The 15,667-nt window shown below is 38.4% G+C and overlaps 1 protein-coding gene across 4 annotated transcripts in view; it reads left to right on the plus strand.

The window, feature by feature from the left end:
- Positions 1–990: 990 nt before the first annotated feature.
- Positions 991–15,667, plus strand: part of LOC134205671 (phosphatidylinositol 4,5-bisphosphate 3-kinase catalytic subunit beta isoform) — a 136,771-nt gene continuing 122,094 nt past the window's right edge. For 2 of the 4 annotated variants that reach the window (XM_062681167.1, XM_062681171.1), the window contains exons 1-2: positions 992–1,260; positions 1,733–2,178. Coding sequence is in view for 1 of the 4 variants with exons in the window: in XM_062681171.1 (XP_062537155.1) it covers positions 2,173–2,178 (6 nt within the window). In the remaining 3 variants the exon portion in view is untranslated. Of the gene's footprint in view, positions 1,261–1,663; positions 2,179–15,667 lie in introns of those variants that run through there. The other 2 variants (XM_062681168.1, XM_062681169.1) reach the window with 2 other exon arrangements.

A 15,667-nucleotide genomic window follows, 5' to 3' on the forward strand; every position in this document is an offset into this window, starting at 1 on the left:
TTTATGACTGATTTTGCTCAAATTTGGCCTAAACATTCTTTGCATATCAAAGAATATTGTGGCCAAATTTCATAAAATTCGGTCGACAAAACCCCCCTGCCAATAATAGAACAAAACCTGCCAAAGCCGTCTGTTCCCGTATTATAATAAGAGTGACACTATTCATACAATTTTAATTTGAGCCCAACAAGAATGATTGGAATAACATACATATTTCAAAGCAGGCAGCCAGAACAAAAACAAATATGACAGAAGCATGGAAGATGACCGATGTCACACATACTTTTGCAATCTTATTGGGACTGCACTGAAAATGTTCGTTTTTGTGGTGCAAAAAGATGCACTTTCCGGTGTATTGACTTCTCCAAATAAACAAAAGTGTGCGTGACTTCGCTGTATTCCTGTCAATGTATGCTGTCTTCCTCCAAAAGTGTTCGTTATATTTTTGCCGCAACGAGATTACCACCCACTTTTATTTTATATATCTTATACAGTGACGTTAGTGTGCGAGAAACAGCGCTTGGAGAACTCAATATAGCTACACCACAAAAACGAAAACGACATGACGTATGGCTGTGATTGATGATCTATAATAATGTACAAGTATTATTTTGAATGGTTGTGAATTATATATGGGAGAGTACTTCAGGATCATGAACTATGCGGGAGGTCAATTCCGAATCGAACTTTTTCCGAGTTCACAATATACAGGGTTGAACCAAACATGAAATTGAGTTTTTCAAATTATTCATGTACTCTCGTGTTTAATGACGATGATGGCGCCCGCTTTACATGAATTCATTTTGATTTCAACTGGCGTTCATTCATACACGAAGAAATCCGAACGTTGATCGGAACCTTTCAGCTGCAACTCGGCAAGCTGAAAAATCATCACAAAACAAGAACGGGATCTTGTGCGTTTGTGTACGTGTGTGACGTAGTAAAAGGCGAGTTTGCGAGTGAAAAAGTATAAGGTACCTTATTTCTTTACTCGCCCAACTTGTCGGACGGGAAATCTGCCAACGTTTGGTATTCTGTAGGGAAATTAGTTAAAAGTCGGATCCAACGTGTCACAAATGTGTTTTAATGTGAAATTAAAGTGTCCGTGAACCGATCGAAATCATAATTCGGAAAGTTTGCGAGATAGTAAGCAAGAAAAAAGTGAATTATTTCTGGTTGAAAAAATCATTCACGGATATCCCCCATGAAAGCGAAGACAATACACAGTGGGTCGAAATGAAATAATTGATGTTCAAACAAGTATGGCTTATATTTTAGTTATTTGTCAATCATGTTAGATATGCCATATAGTTTCTATTCTTTGGGCATTACAAAATTTGATAACCGACCAGTTCGGTTTCAAGTACAACCTCGATTGTGTAATGATAGTGCAATTTAATCATTGTTCAAATAATACTTGAGGATACCGTGTATGTTTATTTACAATGTATGTTCTATCTCGTTTGCAATTCAGTTCGGTACTTGTCTTCCCTTTTCTGTTTTGTAATTGTAAATTATTGATTCAACGCAAACCTGGCAGTTCCTCAACTTACTATTGATCAGGCAAAAATTTTTTTTCTTTTCGATTTATTTTATCATTCATACACACAATCAAAATGAAGTATTAGAATTTTTAGCTTTATCCTCTGATAAAACGAAAGAGGAGCCTCAATACTAAGTGAAATTGCAATATACTCATATCTAAATTACTTTGCTCCGTCCCACTGTGCAGCCGCAGTGGATCGAAAGAAGAGCCCAAGAATAAGTAAGCGAAAAAACACCACCACGAGATACGGAAAGACGACGACGATTGTTTGCCACGAAAAAGTACACCATTTTACCCAGCGGAAATTTTTGTATGGTGAAGAAAAATGCAAAATTGCAAGTGGTGATAAGTTTTGACAAGCCAGACGACAACGAAGAGGGTGGCATGTATTTTTTTGTACTCAGTGCGATAAAAATTAATATTTGTGTTTGCTTATTTAATTCGGGTTGAAAATTGTGTGGCCCATCAGCAGTTCGCGTGAAGTGAAAAAAGGCGGCCTACTAAGAACGTCGTGAAGGGCGGACGACGGGTTGTGACGATGGAGAATGTGATGAAACGAAAAAGGAGCGCCATTACGGTGTCTGGGATTTCGGCTCTGTGTTGAGAAGCGCAGACGTACATCTTCTATGATGGTAAGTCTATTAAATAGCGGACTCGAACCCGAGTTAAACAACAACAAAAACATGCTGGGTGAAAAAAGGTATAGTCTGCTACTTTAGGGTATCCGAATTCAATCTATAGTTGTCGCCTCCACCACACACATCAAAAGAAGGGCAAAACAAGTGCGAATTGCTACCGCACGGTTTAGCAGGCGTTGCCAATCGTTTTTGGAGTAATGTATCTCGAATGTTATTGTCTAGATCATAATAAATATACATTATGATAAATCTGAACCTAAATGGTTCAGCCTGATTTGCTTCACTATCATTCACTATTTTGCGTTTATTAAATATATAATAGTTTTTTGTTACTCTGTACTAAAGATTCTTTGTTTTATCTGTAATGCTGTTAAAACTATTAGTCTATCCAAATGTAATTATATTTTAAGACTGTTGCATGCTTGACCCGATGTAAAGTACGGACGCTATTCGGAACATTTATGTATGCCAATATCGAATGGTTTTTGTTTTCTTATGATATTTCACATTTCTTCACTTATTGTGACACTAGACTCACTTCTTCTTCATTGGCGTTACATCCCCTACTGGGATATTGCCGCCTCGCAGATTAGTGTTCATTAAGCACTTCCACAGTTATCAACTGGGAGGTTTCTAAGCCAAGTTACCATCTCTGCATTCGTATATCATGAGGCTAACACGATGATACTTTTATGCCCAGGGAAGTCGAGACAATTTCCAATCCGAAAATTGTCTAAAGCGGCACCGGGAATCGAACCCAGCCGTCCTCAGCATGGTCTTGCTTTGTAGCCGCGCATCTTACTGTACGACTAAGGAGGCTCTGGAAGCACTAGACTCACTGTGATGCTTTTTTACGCGGATTCTGAAAGTTTTTCCACGTTATTTTTTACAATTTTACGAACATTTTGAAATTAGAGCGATCTCGTTGAAAAAAAAATTTACGCGATTTTTTTTACGATTTTTTGTTTATCGGTTTAGGGCTCTAACCAGTTTTTTTTAACAAGGACTATGAGATTTACGTGGTTTATGAGCAATATAAAAAATATATATATATTATTATATATGATTTCTTCTGCAAATTCCCAAAATAGTGCTTTCAGAAATTCTTCTGGTTATTCCTAAAGAAATTGTTACAAAAATTCTTACGAAAATTTCTCTAAAAACATCTCCGGAAATTCTTCTGTGAATCAATCCGGAATTTCTCTAGAAATTATTCAATGAGATATTCTCGTTAAGTTACCGGGGGAACTTCTCTATAAATGATTGAATTCATTTGACGATAACAGTCTTAATAAGTAGTGTTTTCGCTCCTAATTCCGGCTAATCAAAATATTGCAGCAAAAAAAAAATAGGGGGTCCCGTAGCGTAGTTTGCTACACGTTCGCCTTACAAGCGAATGGTCATGGGTTCGATTCCCAGCCCCTCACCAAACCCTCGTCAGTCGCCGGATGCGCAGCCTATACGGTGGCGTATTCGGGAACGCCCTTACCGTTACGACTGCCTGATGACGACTGACAAATTGTTCTTCTCGGAGGCATTCCTCCAACGTACCCGGATAAATGGCAACCGAACAATGAAACGATCATTGGATTCATGACACGGACAAATGGACTCACGGTGAGATGGACCAACAACGACAACAATAAATAATAGAAAATCTAAAAATAGATGCTGTGTGGATTCTGGCAGCAGAATACCACAGTAGATCTCGGCACAGTAGCGGTTAAGTAACAATTTCTCCGAAAATTTCTCAGGAAATTTATTTTTCAATTCCCCCATAAATTCCTCAAGGTACTCTTTGAAAAAAAAATCTGTGAATGGCGCCAGGATATTCTTCTATAAGAATTCATGATGAATTTTTTGTTGAAAAATTCGAAGGAGGTCCTGAAAGATTTTACGACACAATTCCTGGAGGATTTACTGAGGAAATTTGCAAAAAAAAATCTGGTTTGAATCCTTGGAGAATTGTCTGAATAAAATCTTGAATGAATTTTCGATGTAATGTGTGCGTTTCCAAATATGTTTAAAGTGAGTTTATGCGGAATTTGAAAAAAGTCTGGCAGAATTTCTAAACAATTTTTACATGTAATTCTGAAATAATTTCAAAGCAAAATACCGAAAGAATTCTTGTAGAAGTTTCTGAAGGTGTTCTTAAAATTGTTCCTGCAGAACAATTTTTACATTTTCTGGACCATTGAATGTCAGGCGGATTTCTAAAAGGAAAATTGTTTATGTTTGGCCGTTGCATACTGGGGCAACCCTTGTCCAAAAAGCGTATTTTTTTTTATTCTTATTTTATATATTTGGAGCAGGGAAAATCCCCTGGGAGTGGAATCATACAAACATCCTTCTCCCAAAGGCATAAAACCTCCTCTTCTTTTCAACTTGGATACATCAAAAGAAACACTGAGATGTGAGATTTAATATCTCTTTGAAGGAAGTGCATTTCACTTTCATTTATCCTTAGTTATAATACTGATATGTGTGGCAAGCAGTTGGTGGTAAGCGTTGAGTGGTGGTGGGTGGTGGCAGATGGTGGTGGCTGGCGGCGATAAGAGAAGATACAGAATAATTGAATCGTCAAGCGACTACTAACTTTAATAATGTAATGGCCAATGACTCAATTTTATATAATGTAGCGAGGAAGGTTTCTTTTCAAATGTTTTCTCATTCGCAGCGTGAAGTAGTTGAGATTTGTAGCTGATTTGCACGTAGCAGGTAACTCGTTGAGGGGCCCTCCTTAGCCGTGCGGTAAGACGCGCGGCTACAAAGCAAGACCATGCTGAGGGTGGCTGGGTTCGATTCCCGGTGCCGGTCTAGGCAATTTTCGGATGTAATGTGTTGAATTTTCGTAGATAATTTTCCAAACTTGCATAAGGGATTGGTAACCATAAATCGCTTTTATTGGAAGAATTGTGTCTTTGCAATTCATGTATAGGTCGATTGTTGGATGTCTCCATGGTTTTCCGTCTTTCAAACATCTTTTCTGAATAACCTGTAGCTCCTTCAGTACAAATTCACTTGCTGAACTCAGCAAACAACAAGATATTGTAGTCTGCTATAGAATAGTGCGTGGTATAACCTGACTAATCACTCGATCGGTAAGAAATTTGCTATTTTTTTGAAAACTCCGCAGATTGAGCTCAACTTGCTTTTGAGCCTGTTTACGTTGGCTATCCATTTTAACAATGGATCCAGCGTGAGTTCAAGAAACGAGTTTTCTGTCACCTTCTCAATTTGATATCCATTAACTTCCATACCATCATGTGGATTCGTTTCCAGGGTGAATGGAATATCATGTATTTAGTTTTATTGAGGTTCAGTGACAAAAGGTTCGAGCTAAAGAACTAATTCAGTAGGGCGACGTCGTGTTTTATCTGTCTCTGCAGATCATCTATCGCATTACCTTCATAAAATACTGAAGTATCATCCGCAAAAAGTCGAAGTCATTCAAAGATAGCTTTGAGATGTCATTGATGAAAAGAAGAAATAGGATCGGCCCCAGGTTGCTGCCTTGTGGAACCCCCGTTCTAAATGAACCAGGAAAGCTTTCACTATCCCGAACTCGAACAAGCTGATACCGTGAGATAGCTTTCAAGTATTGATTTTGTAACTCTTCTAAATTCTAAAACTTCCAATTTTGCAATCAGCAATCTGTGATCTATTATGTCAAACGCTTTCTTAAGGTCGATAAATCGGGCAGCAGCGATTCTTCTGTGGGCTAGAGTGTCGTAAATATCACCTACCTCTATCAGATCACTACAAGCTGTCAATGTACAAGATCTGCTCCAAAATTCATATTGATGTAAGAATATCAAAGTTGTAACATTGCATAAACTCTGTTATCCTAGCAGCCACAAGGTGCTGCTCCATAATTTTGTCCAGCGTGGATAAACAGTTTGCTTCTAGTTCTTAATTCGAATATGGGAACTACTCGTACAAGTTTAAGGCAGTTGGGGTACACGGTACACGCCAGTGCAAATCATATCGTTGAATACATCCATAATTAGTAGTGCAAAGAACTGATGATGGAGTTTAACAAAATTGGCTGGTATATTGTCGGGACCGGGAGATTTTCTAACGTTTAAGAATCACAACTTCGTTGTACGTTGTTGGATACAGGTAGAGTGAACTTTGTTGAGGTACGAGGATGCCAAATTTATGGATGTTCATGTCGCTGTTGATGCCAGTGGCCAAAGATGGGCCGACATCGCAAAAATCCCTATTGAATACCTCACAAATGCTGTCGGGTTCGGTAGCCATTAGCCCGTTGACCTCTACTACTGATATCTCATTATCTGTATTATGCTTCCCCAGGTTCCGGTTTATGAAGCTTCAAACTGTTTTAGTATCTAGTCTATCTAGTTGTCTGTAATAATAATCGTTCTTACATTGCGCATTTTTTGATGAAGTAACTTTGAAGCTCGTAATAATAGTTCCTTGGCCAAGTTGTCAGGAGAACGTCGATGTCTACGTAGTGCATTTTCTTTCAAACGAATCAGTTTTATTAAATCGAATATCATCCATGGACAATGGATTTTTAGTTTTTGCCTCTAACGTTACTGTCTTCGTGCATTCCGACAAAATAGATTTGTACAAGCTTATCACGTATTCCAACTTGTTTACAGCACTTTACAGTACAGCTTCTTGAAGAAAAAAGTAAGAAACAACAAAAGAGTGGTCGCTTAAATCATTCCTAACCGTTTCATTGACAACATTGTTGGCGATCTTTGCAGTACAAACTGTATGATCCAAAATATTACCACTATATCAACTCTGGTACTGATAGTGTTGGTAATAAAAGTATTGCAAGATTCCAAGAGACGAACATACTCGGAGACGGCGTTGTTTGCTGTTCGATTCGATGGAATATTCATGTCGCCGACTAATACGCAATCTTGCCCCTTCTCAACATTAATCATTGCTTCAAATTCTGTTAAAAACGCCTAGAATTGAAGCTTGGTGGTCTGTACACAGCATTCAACTGCAGATCTTTACTTTTGATTTTTATTGCTAGATGTATGTGGTGAAAACCATCAAATGTTCTGTTCGCGCAAACCTTGAAGTTTAAATCCTTTCGAATGAAGATGGCCAGGCCTCCATGGACATCATCTCTGCAAGAGAAGATTGCCATGTATCCATCGAGAGAATAAAGCCTTGTTTTATCCACCTTCAACCAAGTCTCTCCCAACACAATAACATCCACTCGATTTGCATACCTATCCAACAGTTCTTTGATACAGTCAAACTTAGATAAATCATTCATGCCCCGGATATTAAGCTGAATTATCCTAAACGTACTTCTTGTTGTTATTACACCCGATTCTTTTTTACACGGGGGATGCGTGCCGTGTGAAAAATGTTCGTGTAAAAAAATCCGTGTTATTTCGAAAATCCGTGCAAAATAATCCGTGTTATTTGAAGAATCCGTGTAAAAAACCGTGTTATTTCGAGAAACCGTGTGAAAAAAGCCGTGCAAAAAATATCCGTGTAAAAAAGTCATTGGCTCTTTGTTAATATGGGGGATGCGTTCCGTGTAAAAATAAATCCGTGTAAAAATAATCCGTGTTATTTCGAGAAACCGTGTAAAAAAAATCCGTGCTATTTCGAGAAACCGTGCAAAAAAAAATCCGTGTTATTTCGAGAATCCGTGTAAAAAAAATCCGTGTGAAAATAATCCGTGTGAAAATAATCCGTGTAAAAAAAGAATCGGGTGTATATCTTCTTTTTATTATCCAGGACTCTGTACAATCGTAAGCTTTATTTGTATACATTTGAATCAACTATCTAGAACTCGATATAAAACTTCATTTAACGTCGCTTAGCTGCAGCCATTTCGATTCGACCAGGCCAAACAAATTTGAAGTTGAGACAATCTTGTAGCTCCTTTACTTGTCGATGCAATTCCATACCGCGTGGTGTCAACTCGTCCCTCAACATCAGTTTTCTTGCAGGGCCAGGCAGCATGGGTTCGATTGCAGTGGTCAACACGGGTCCATAACTTCGCTTTTTGTAGAAGAGCTCTTCGATAAAGCGCTCATCCGAAAAAATAATTTTGATCGGGACTGACTCAGCGTTGCGTTGCTTTGGCTCGGATAAGGAAAGGCGCTTAATATCCACGACTGCGCCATCTGGTAAGTTGTATCCTTCCGCGAAGGCATCCAAAGTAAAATTGCGTTTATCGGCAGCGCCACTCTATTCAGACGATCCACTTCCAGTTCCAGCTCGCTAACAGCACCATTTATATCCTAAAATTTTAACTGCATTTCGTAGGCTCCCGATTTCAGTACTGATTACTCCGCTTTTAGTAACTTGACTTCTTCCAGAATAGTGTCCATTTTTACTCGATAGAAAGTTTTGGGACCGCTCCAACTCCGTGATGGTGTTCTTCAGATCATGCACTTCTTCTCGCGTTCCTTGCACCTCTCTGAGTACAGTACGCAACTCATTCATCAGTTGAGAGTCAGATGATGGAGACGATTTGGCTCGATGATAGAAATCCTGACACTCCGTCGAACAGAAGTAATCCTTCTGTTTTACCTTTTTTATCGCTGAGCCAAACACATTACGCCACTTAAAATGTTCACATTTATGGCACTGGACACATTCGATCACTTTCTTCGGATCCCTTTCTTCCTTTTTGCATGAGATGCAGATAATGCTATCATCGGACATTGTTTACGAAGTTCGTTCCACACATAGGCCCGGATAAATGAAGAGTGACAGAAACTATAACGAGACTCCGACAACGCCGATTGTTGACCGTGTCATGAAATATTTCATGTAGACATAGACAGAAACGACAAATGAAGACGTAGATGTAGACGTAGACGGAGAAGACATTGGATAACTTAAAGACGTAGACGTAGAAGAAAATGGATGACTTAAAGAGGCAAACTAATAACGCGTCCACCGGTAGTCGGCTAAATGAATTCCTGTTATCTTGATGATCCAGCTGTTGTTTTTCCAAAATCGACGCGGTGGTAAGGTACACCGGGGCAAGTTGAAACGGTTTTTTCAAAGTTGAAATTCGAAGTGCTGTAAAAAAATCACCCTTTGATATATTTTGAATCCGTTTGCGGTGTTTGCTAGTTCGGGCCAAATATTATACATAAAAAATAAGCAACCTTAACAAACTTTTTATAAATATTTTTTATATTTAAATTATTTTTTTTATATGCATCGTTTCAACTTACCTCGCGAATCGGGGCAAGTTGAAACACTGCGTTATATTCAGACGTAAGCTAATTTTGCCGTATTAATAACAAAATGTATGTACTCAGTGATACTCAAGAAGCACGAGGTTGTAATGGTGACTATAATTCTGCTTGGATTCGCACAAGAGTCCCATGTAAGTTTTTGACGATTTTGATTTTCCTTCAGTAATAAGCTTAAAATTGTCTTCTGTTTAAGAAAAACTGATAAAATAGTAGGCTTTGTTCTAGAAATTTGAAAACAAATTCCATTTTTGTTGTCTCATCTTGATATTTACTCTCATAAAAATCAGATTCCAGATTTTGATAGGTACTCTTTTACACAAGAAATAAACTTAAGTATGGTCTATTTAATTGTGGGACAATTAACACGGATAAGTACGGATAAAGAATATTATGTCAATTTTTGGGAAAGACACCAATTTTTTTTTCAATTTTGTTAGATTTTTTTGTATTTCTCCATGTAAAACAAGTTTGATAAATTCAACAGCAAATTACTCAAGTCAGCGAAACTAACATGGGACTCTTATGCGAATAAGGGCAGTGTACAACAAAGTCACAAGCGTATTTTCAGAGACCAAATTCTGATAAACGCACTGCGTTGAAAATTTATCAAATTGATTTCCTCCTACTGTGACCACTCGGATTACTATTCAGGATGCTTCATTATTTGGTTCACTTGTATATTGCGCAGTTGATTAATTCAGCTGCGGCTTCTTCATAACTACATTAATTAACCAGCCATCACATCTCTCATAAACTCTTCGATTAGAGAAATAAACAGCTGGGGTAGTGAAAGATGTAGTTAACGAAATGTTCACATATTCTATGTTTTATTTTTCTGAGATTCAGTGCTCAGTAGATTAAGAATCTCAAAACTGCAGTTTAAACATTCTAGTGGAGATTGTAGGAGGACCCTTCTTTTCATTCTAGTGGAGATTAGGAGGGTTGGAGGGTTGCATTCAGGACGGAATGGGCGGAGATTTATTAAAATTATGTTCAGTTTGCATGTTTTCATAAATTTATGTTTTTCGAATGCATGTATTTACGGACCATGTTGAATTCTGAAAAAAAAAACTTTTAATTGCGAGGGTGACGTTTTGAATCGTTTGTTTCAACTTGCCCCGCACCACGCATTTCGATTTGCCCCGATGAGTTGAACATGCAGAGCAATATCAAATAACCAAAATACAAAAATTAAAACGGGTCTTTCATCGATTTTTCATAATCATTATGCTTATTCAACATTAAATGATTACCTACCGTGAAAATTTGATGAAAAAACTCTTCCAAACATCGTTTTGAGACCTGTTCCATTGACACGTCAAATAGTTGGTTTGTATTTTGCAAACGGCGAAAAATAAACAATGGCAGTGATTGCTTTTGAAAACTGCAATCTTTCGGGAATGGCAGTCAGAAGGAGCGTTTAGGCGAGTAGTTTGTTGAAAAAAATTATCAGAGCATTCGGTCGTTTCTTATCTGAATTACAGCTTCCGTTTCAACTTACCCCGCATTTCAACTTTCCCCGGTGTACCTTAAAGCAAAATAGATCCTCAACAATGCATCACACGGTGCTTAGCACGTGCTCGTTCATTTTTTGTTTAACATCTAAACCAGGGGCGTCTCGTGGACTTTTGCTACACCTGTTCTACCATCCTGGTAAAAAATATTCATCAATGGCTTCGAATGAAAGTTGTGCATTTAATCTAATATTACAACCTTTTCTTGTACAACTTAACCAAATATTAAAAAAAAAAACATTTAAATAGAAATGATTTACAAAACAATAAATAGCTTATTAATCTCTTTTTTTTTTGCCTCGTAAAGCTGGTAGATCACTTTTACGTAGTGTTTTACGGTGTAAGATCTACCAAACCGAGTCCTAACTTAATCCATTTTTCAAGCTAGGGCAATAAGTTGTGGTATTTCAACGATTTATCGTATTTAGTCCTCTCTACCAATTGCAGTTTTTGAATTATAACAAAATTAACTTTACCCTGCACATGGTTGAAAGACTCAAATTCCTCTCTGATTTGATGCTAAATTGTATGCAGCGGAAACATATTTTCTAGCAATTAGATATAAAAACCCGGGGCCATTGACCTATACAGAACTAACTGCTGGAAAAAATTCAAGTTAGGGTTCTATGGGTACTAACTCTTCATGAACTGGTAAACAATGTTAGTTCGAGGAACACACGGAAATTCTTGTTACTGAACAACTTCTCTAGATTGAAATGGTCTTGTAGATAGAGCTTAATCCCGGGTTTATAGCTTTACTGGTGATATTCTAGAAGCAAGACAAGGATGTGGCTAGGAATCCAATGTATGGCCAATTAACAGTATTACTGTTCTGTTTTCTCAAGGAAAGATTTGATAAGGGGCGCGGCTTCAATGAGAATGCTCTCTGTGGAGGGTCTGAATAGCGTGACCGTGTCATGCACTCTTGGGAAAAAAACAAGAACTGTATCGAAACCGATACTTCATTGCTTCTCAATAGTAATGAAGTAATTCGACATGCACTTAAACACTCGTCTAAAATCTAACTTGGTAACAGTTGGCAATACATAACTGGATATTTCTCAGAATAGAGATCTTCTAAATCGGCTCATTCCACCATTCGGGGTACACGGGACCCATCGCCGCTAATATTTAAACTCTCACATATTTTGTTGCTATGAAAGAAATGTTATTAACCATTATTAGTATAATTGTTTGATGCGGCCCCAGATTGTGACGAACAATGAGTCACATTTAGAAGCTGAAAAGTGTTCCAGTTATTTAATTTATCAAATTTAATGAAAACTATACCTTTTTCTCTATGTTGATTGATTTTCAGTATTCGTAAAAAAGCATTATTGAATGCATCTTTTGAAAACGCAAACATTAATTTAATATTGTTCTTGATGCATTGCATATTCATCAGGACAAAAAGAAAAACAAACTGTTTCCAATCATCGGTGTATGAACGAAAGCGTGCGCGGTGCGCCTTTCGACAAAGCAAAGCACAGCCCGACACTCCGACCGGCAGGTTTTGACAGAAAATACATGGGTTAACTGTCAAAACGCGCCGCTGCGCTCATCATTGTGGGAGCCCCTTAACCGAAGGTGCGTCGCGTCGTTGATTGTTCTCGCAGCGCGTCGAACGGGTTTGACTCCTGCGCGCATAGCAAAATTTGCATCTAAACGTGCTTGCTTCGCATGCGAAAGAGGATGATGTGAGGAAACGGAGAAAGCTGGCAACGCTCACGCTGGTTCTCTGCGCGCGGAGAACGAGTGAGCCGAGTGAGCATACCAAGGAGGAAATTATTTCAAATCATTTGTCATGGCGCAAAACTTTAAATTTGACTTCTGGCAGCGCTGCTGTTGGTTCTTCGTTATGGATCGCACGACTGGCAAAAGCTTTCTATGTGATGGGGTGTGGTGTATCGGAGAAACACACATTTAGCTGCAATTTGACTATACGCCAAGCATGTGGCGTTAACTTGATCTGCCTACGAAATATTTTGTTTCGTTAGATATTAAACCATCATTGGAAATATTACGTGAAACTTTGTTCGCCCTAATGATTAATTGCTAGGAAATTAATTGTAAGTACATTAAGTTTCTTACTTCTGAATTAAAAATGGTTACCTGTTCCATGAACAGGTAGAACGTATGGACGAGGCGCCTCTGATCTAAACAGATAACACTGTATCCACAATTTGATTACACGGTTCAAGGCCGGTTCATTACACGGTTCAAGGCCGCATTTTTCCATGCTCGAATGCGCCTCACGCTCGCCAAGTCGTTATGTACCTGTTCAACCAACCTCGAACCTTCTGGATACTGGATTCGCCGTAGAGCTGGGCGAGCTCGTGATTCATCTTTTGCCGCCACACACCGTCTTCTTGCAAACCAACAAAGATGGCCCTGAACACCCGTCTCTCGAATACTCAGAGGGCTTGCAAGTCCTCCTCGAGCATGTTCCAAGTTTCATGTCCGTCGAGGACTACCGGTCTTATGAGCGTTTTGTACATGACAGATTTGGTGCGGGTGTGGTCGCAGTTTCTTATGGAGCCCGTAGTAGGCCCGACTTCCACAGATGATTCGCCTTCATATTTCACGACCAACATTATTATCAACCGTTAGCAATGATCCAAGGTAGACGAATTTATCGACCACCTCGAAGGTATCACCATAACACTGGTCTATCATAACACTGCTTCTCAGGCGGGCCTTGTCGCGTTCGGTTCCGACCACTAGCATATATTTTGTCTTCGAAGCATTCACCACCAGTCCCACTTTTGTTGCTTCATGTTTAGTTCTGTCACTTTTGCAAATATTCGGCCGATAGAGTCCATGTCATCCGTCATCATAAATTGACTGGTTCTGTTGAAAATCATACCCCGGCTGTTACACCCGGCTTTCCGCAGGACCCTGTTGAACAACAGGCACGAAAATCCGTCACCTTATCTTAAACCCTGACGCGATTTGAACGAACTGGAGTGTTCGCCCGAAATCTTCACACAGTTTTGTACACCATCCACTGTTGCTTTGATCAGTCCGGTAAGCTTCCCAGGAAAGTTTTTCTCGTACACAATTTTCCATAGCTCTCTGCGGTCTATAATGTCGCATGCCACCTTGAAGTCGGTGAACAGATGGTGCGTTTTGCCGTACAGTAAAGATCTGGTCCGTTGTCGAGTGGCCGTTAACGAAGCCGGCTTGATAACTTCTCATGAACTAGTCGCTGTGGGCAGTATGTAAGACTGGGAGGTTGTGTGATTCTTCGTTCTCCACCATTAGTACGTCCTGTGTGATGTGAGGTTGATCATTATAGCTTCTACGAGATTCACCAGCGTTATCATACCTATGGCTTCTTATTCGCTGACTGTGGCTTTTAGGGTGCGTTTGAGAAGTTGAAACTCTCCACAATGTTTATTATCGGACTTCTCTTGTAAATTATCGGACTTCTCAGATAGTAACCGTGTAACCTCAAACGCTGCTTTTTAAATATCACCTCCATATTTTCAGGACCTAAAATATAAAACTAAGAATGACGTAGATACATTGACATAGGGTGGGTGTACCAATCGTCGCCATGCATAAGAACAACTATTTTTATTTCGAATAAGTAAAAGGCATGTGGGTGGACTTTATATATAAGGTTTTACTTCCTGCTCCTTAGAACATCTGTGAAAACCACAATAAAATTTGTTATAATCCCTAAAATTGATTAATCCATAATAGTAAAGCATGCACCAGTTGTGGCACTATTCTTAATTTTGGTTCCTTATTTGGCAAATCTCATTGCTTTCTTATGGGATTGGCCAAATTGGGACCACTAGTGCCCTCCTTAGCCGTGCGGTATAGACGCGCGGCTACAAAGCAAGACCATGCTGAGGGTGGCTGGGTTCGATTCCCGGTGCCAGTCTAGGCAATTTTCGGATTGGAAATTGTCTCGACTTCCCTGGGCATAAAAGTATCATCGTGTTAGCCTCATGATATACGAATGCAAAAATGGTAACCTGGCTTAGAAACCTCGCAGTTAATAACTGTGGAAGTGCTTAATGAACACTAAGCTGCGAGGCGGCTCTGTCCCACTGTCCCAGTGTGGGGATGTAATGCCAATAAGAAGAAGAAGTGCGACAACTGTTGCGAAGGACGTGAAAAATTAAGCAAAATCAATTTTTACAATTATGCTTTGCTTCCCGGATAAAAAATATAATTAAAATATCATAAATTTTACTGTAACAACACCATCTAAAACAAAGGATTTACCATTAAATATAATGGAATTTTAACAATTAAATCACATAGGAAATAATGGTTTTCCACGATAAAATGAATGGTAAATGGGACTTTTACAATAAAAAAGGGGGGTTGTTATGTATCTTTACAATAAAAAAATCGAAAATTTTCCATACATTTTTCAGATCAAAACAATTGATTCAACGGTTCTCCAATGGGACGATTTAGAGAGACAAAACAATAGAAAATATTGTATGTTAAATGTTTTCTCTCACTTTTTTTATTGTTTTACAGTAGAAATATAATGAAATTTAGAATTCATTTAACTCTAATATTACAATAGAAATACAATACAACTGTATGTCCTACAATTTATTTTATTGATACGATTTCAATTTAATTTTATTTTCGTATAGGCTTAATGTTCAATCAGTTTGAACTGAATTTTACTTTAATTTCAATTCAATGTGATTCAACAATAGTTTTAATTTGAATTTAATTCCAATTTATTTTAATTATATTTCAATTTCATTTGAATTC

The sequence above is a fragment of the Armigeres subalbatus genome, chromosome 1 (genome assembly GCF_024139115.2).
Source record: "Armigeres subalbatus isolate Guangzhou_Male chromosome 1, GZ_Asu_2, whole genome shotgun sequence".
Lineage (NCBI taxonomy): Eukaryota > Metazoa > Arthropoda > Insecta > Diptera > Culicidae > Armigeres > Armigeres subalbatus.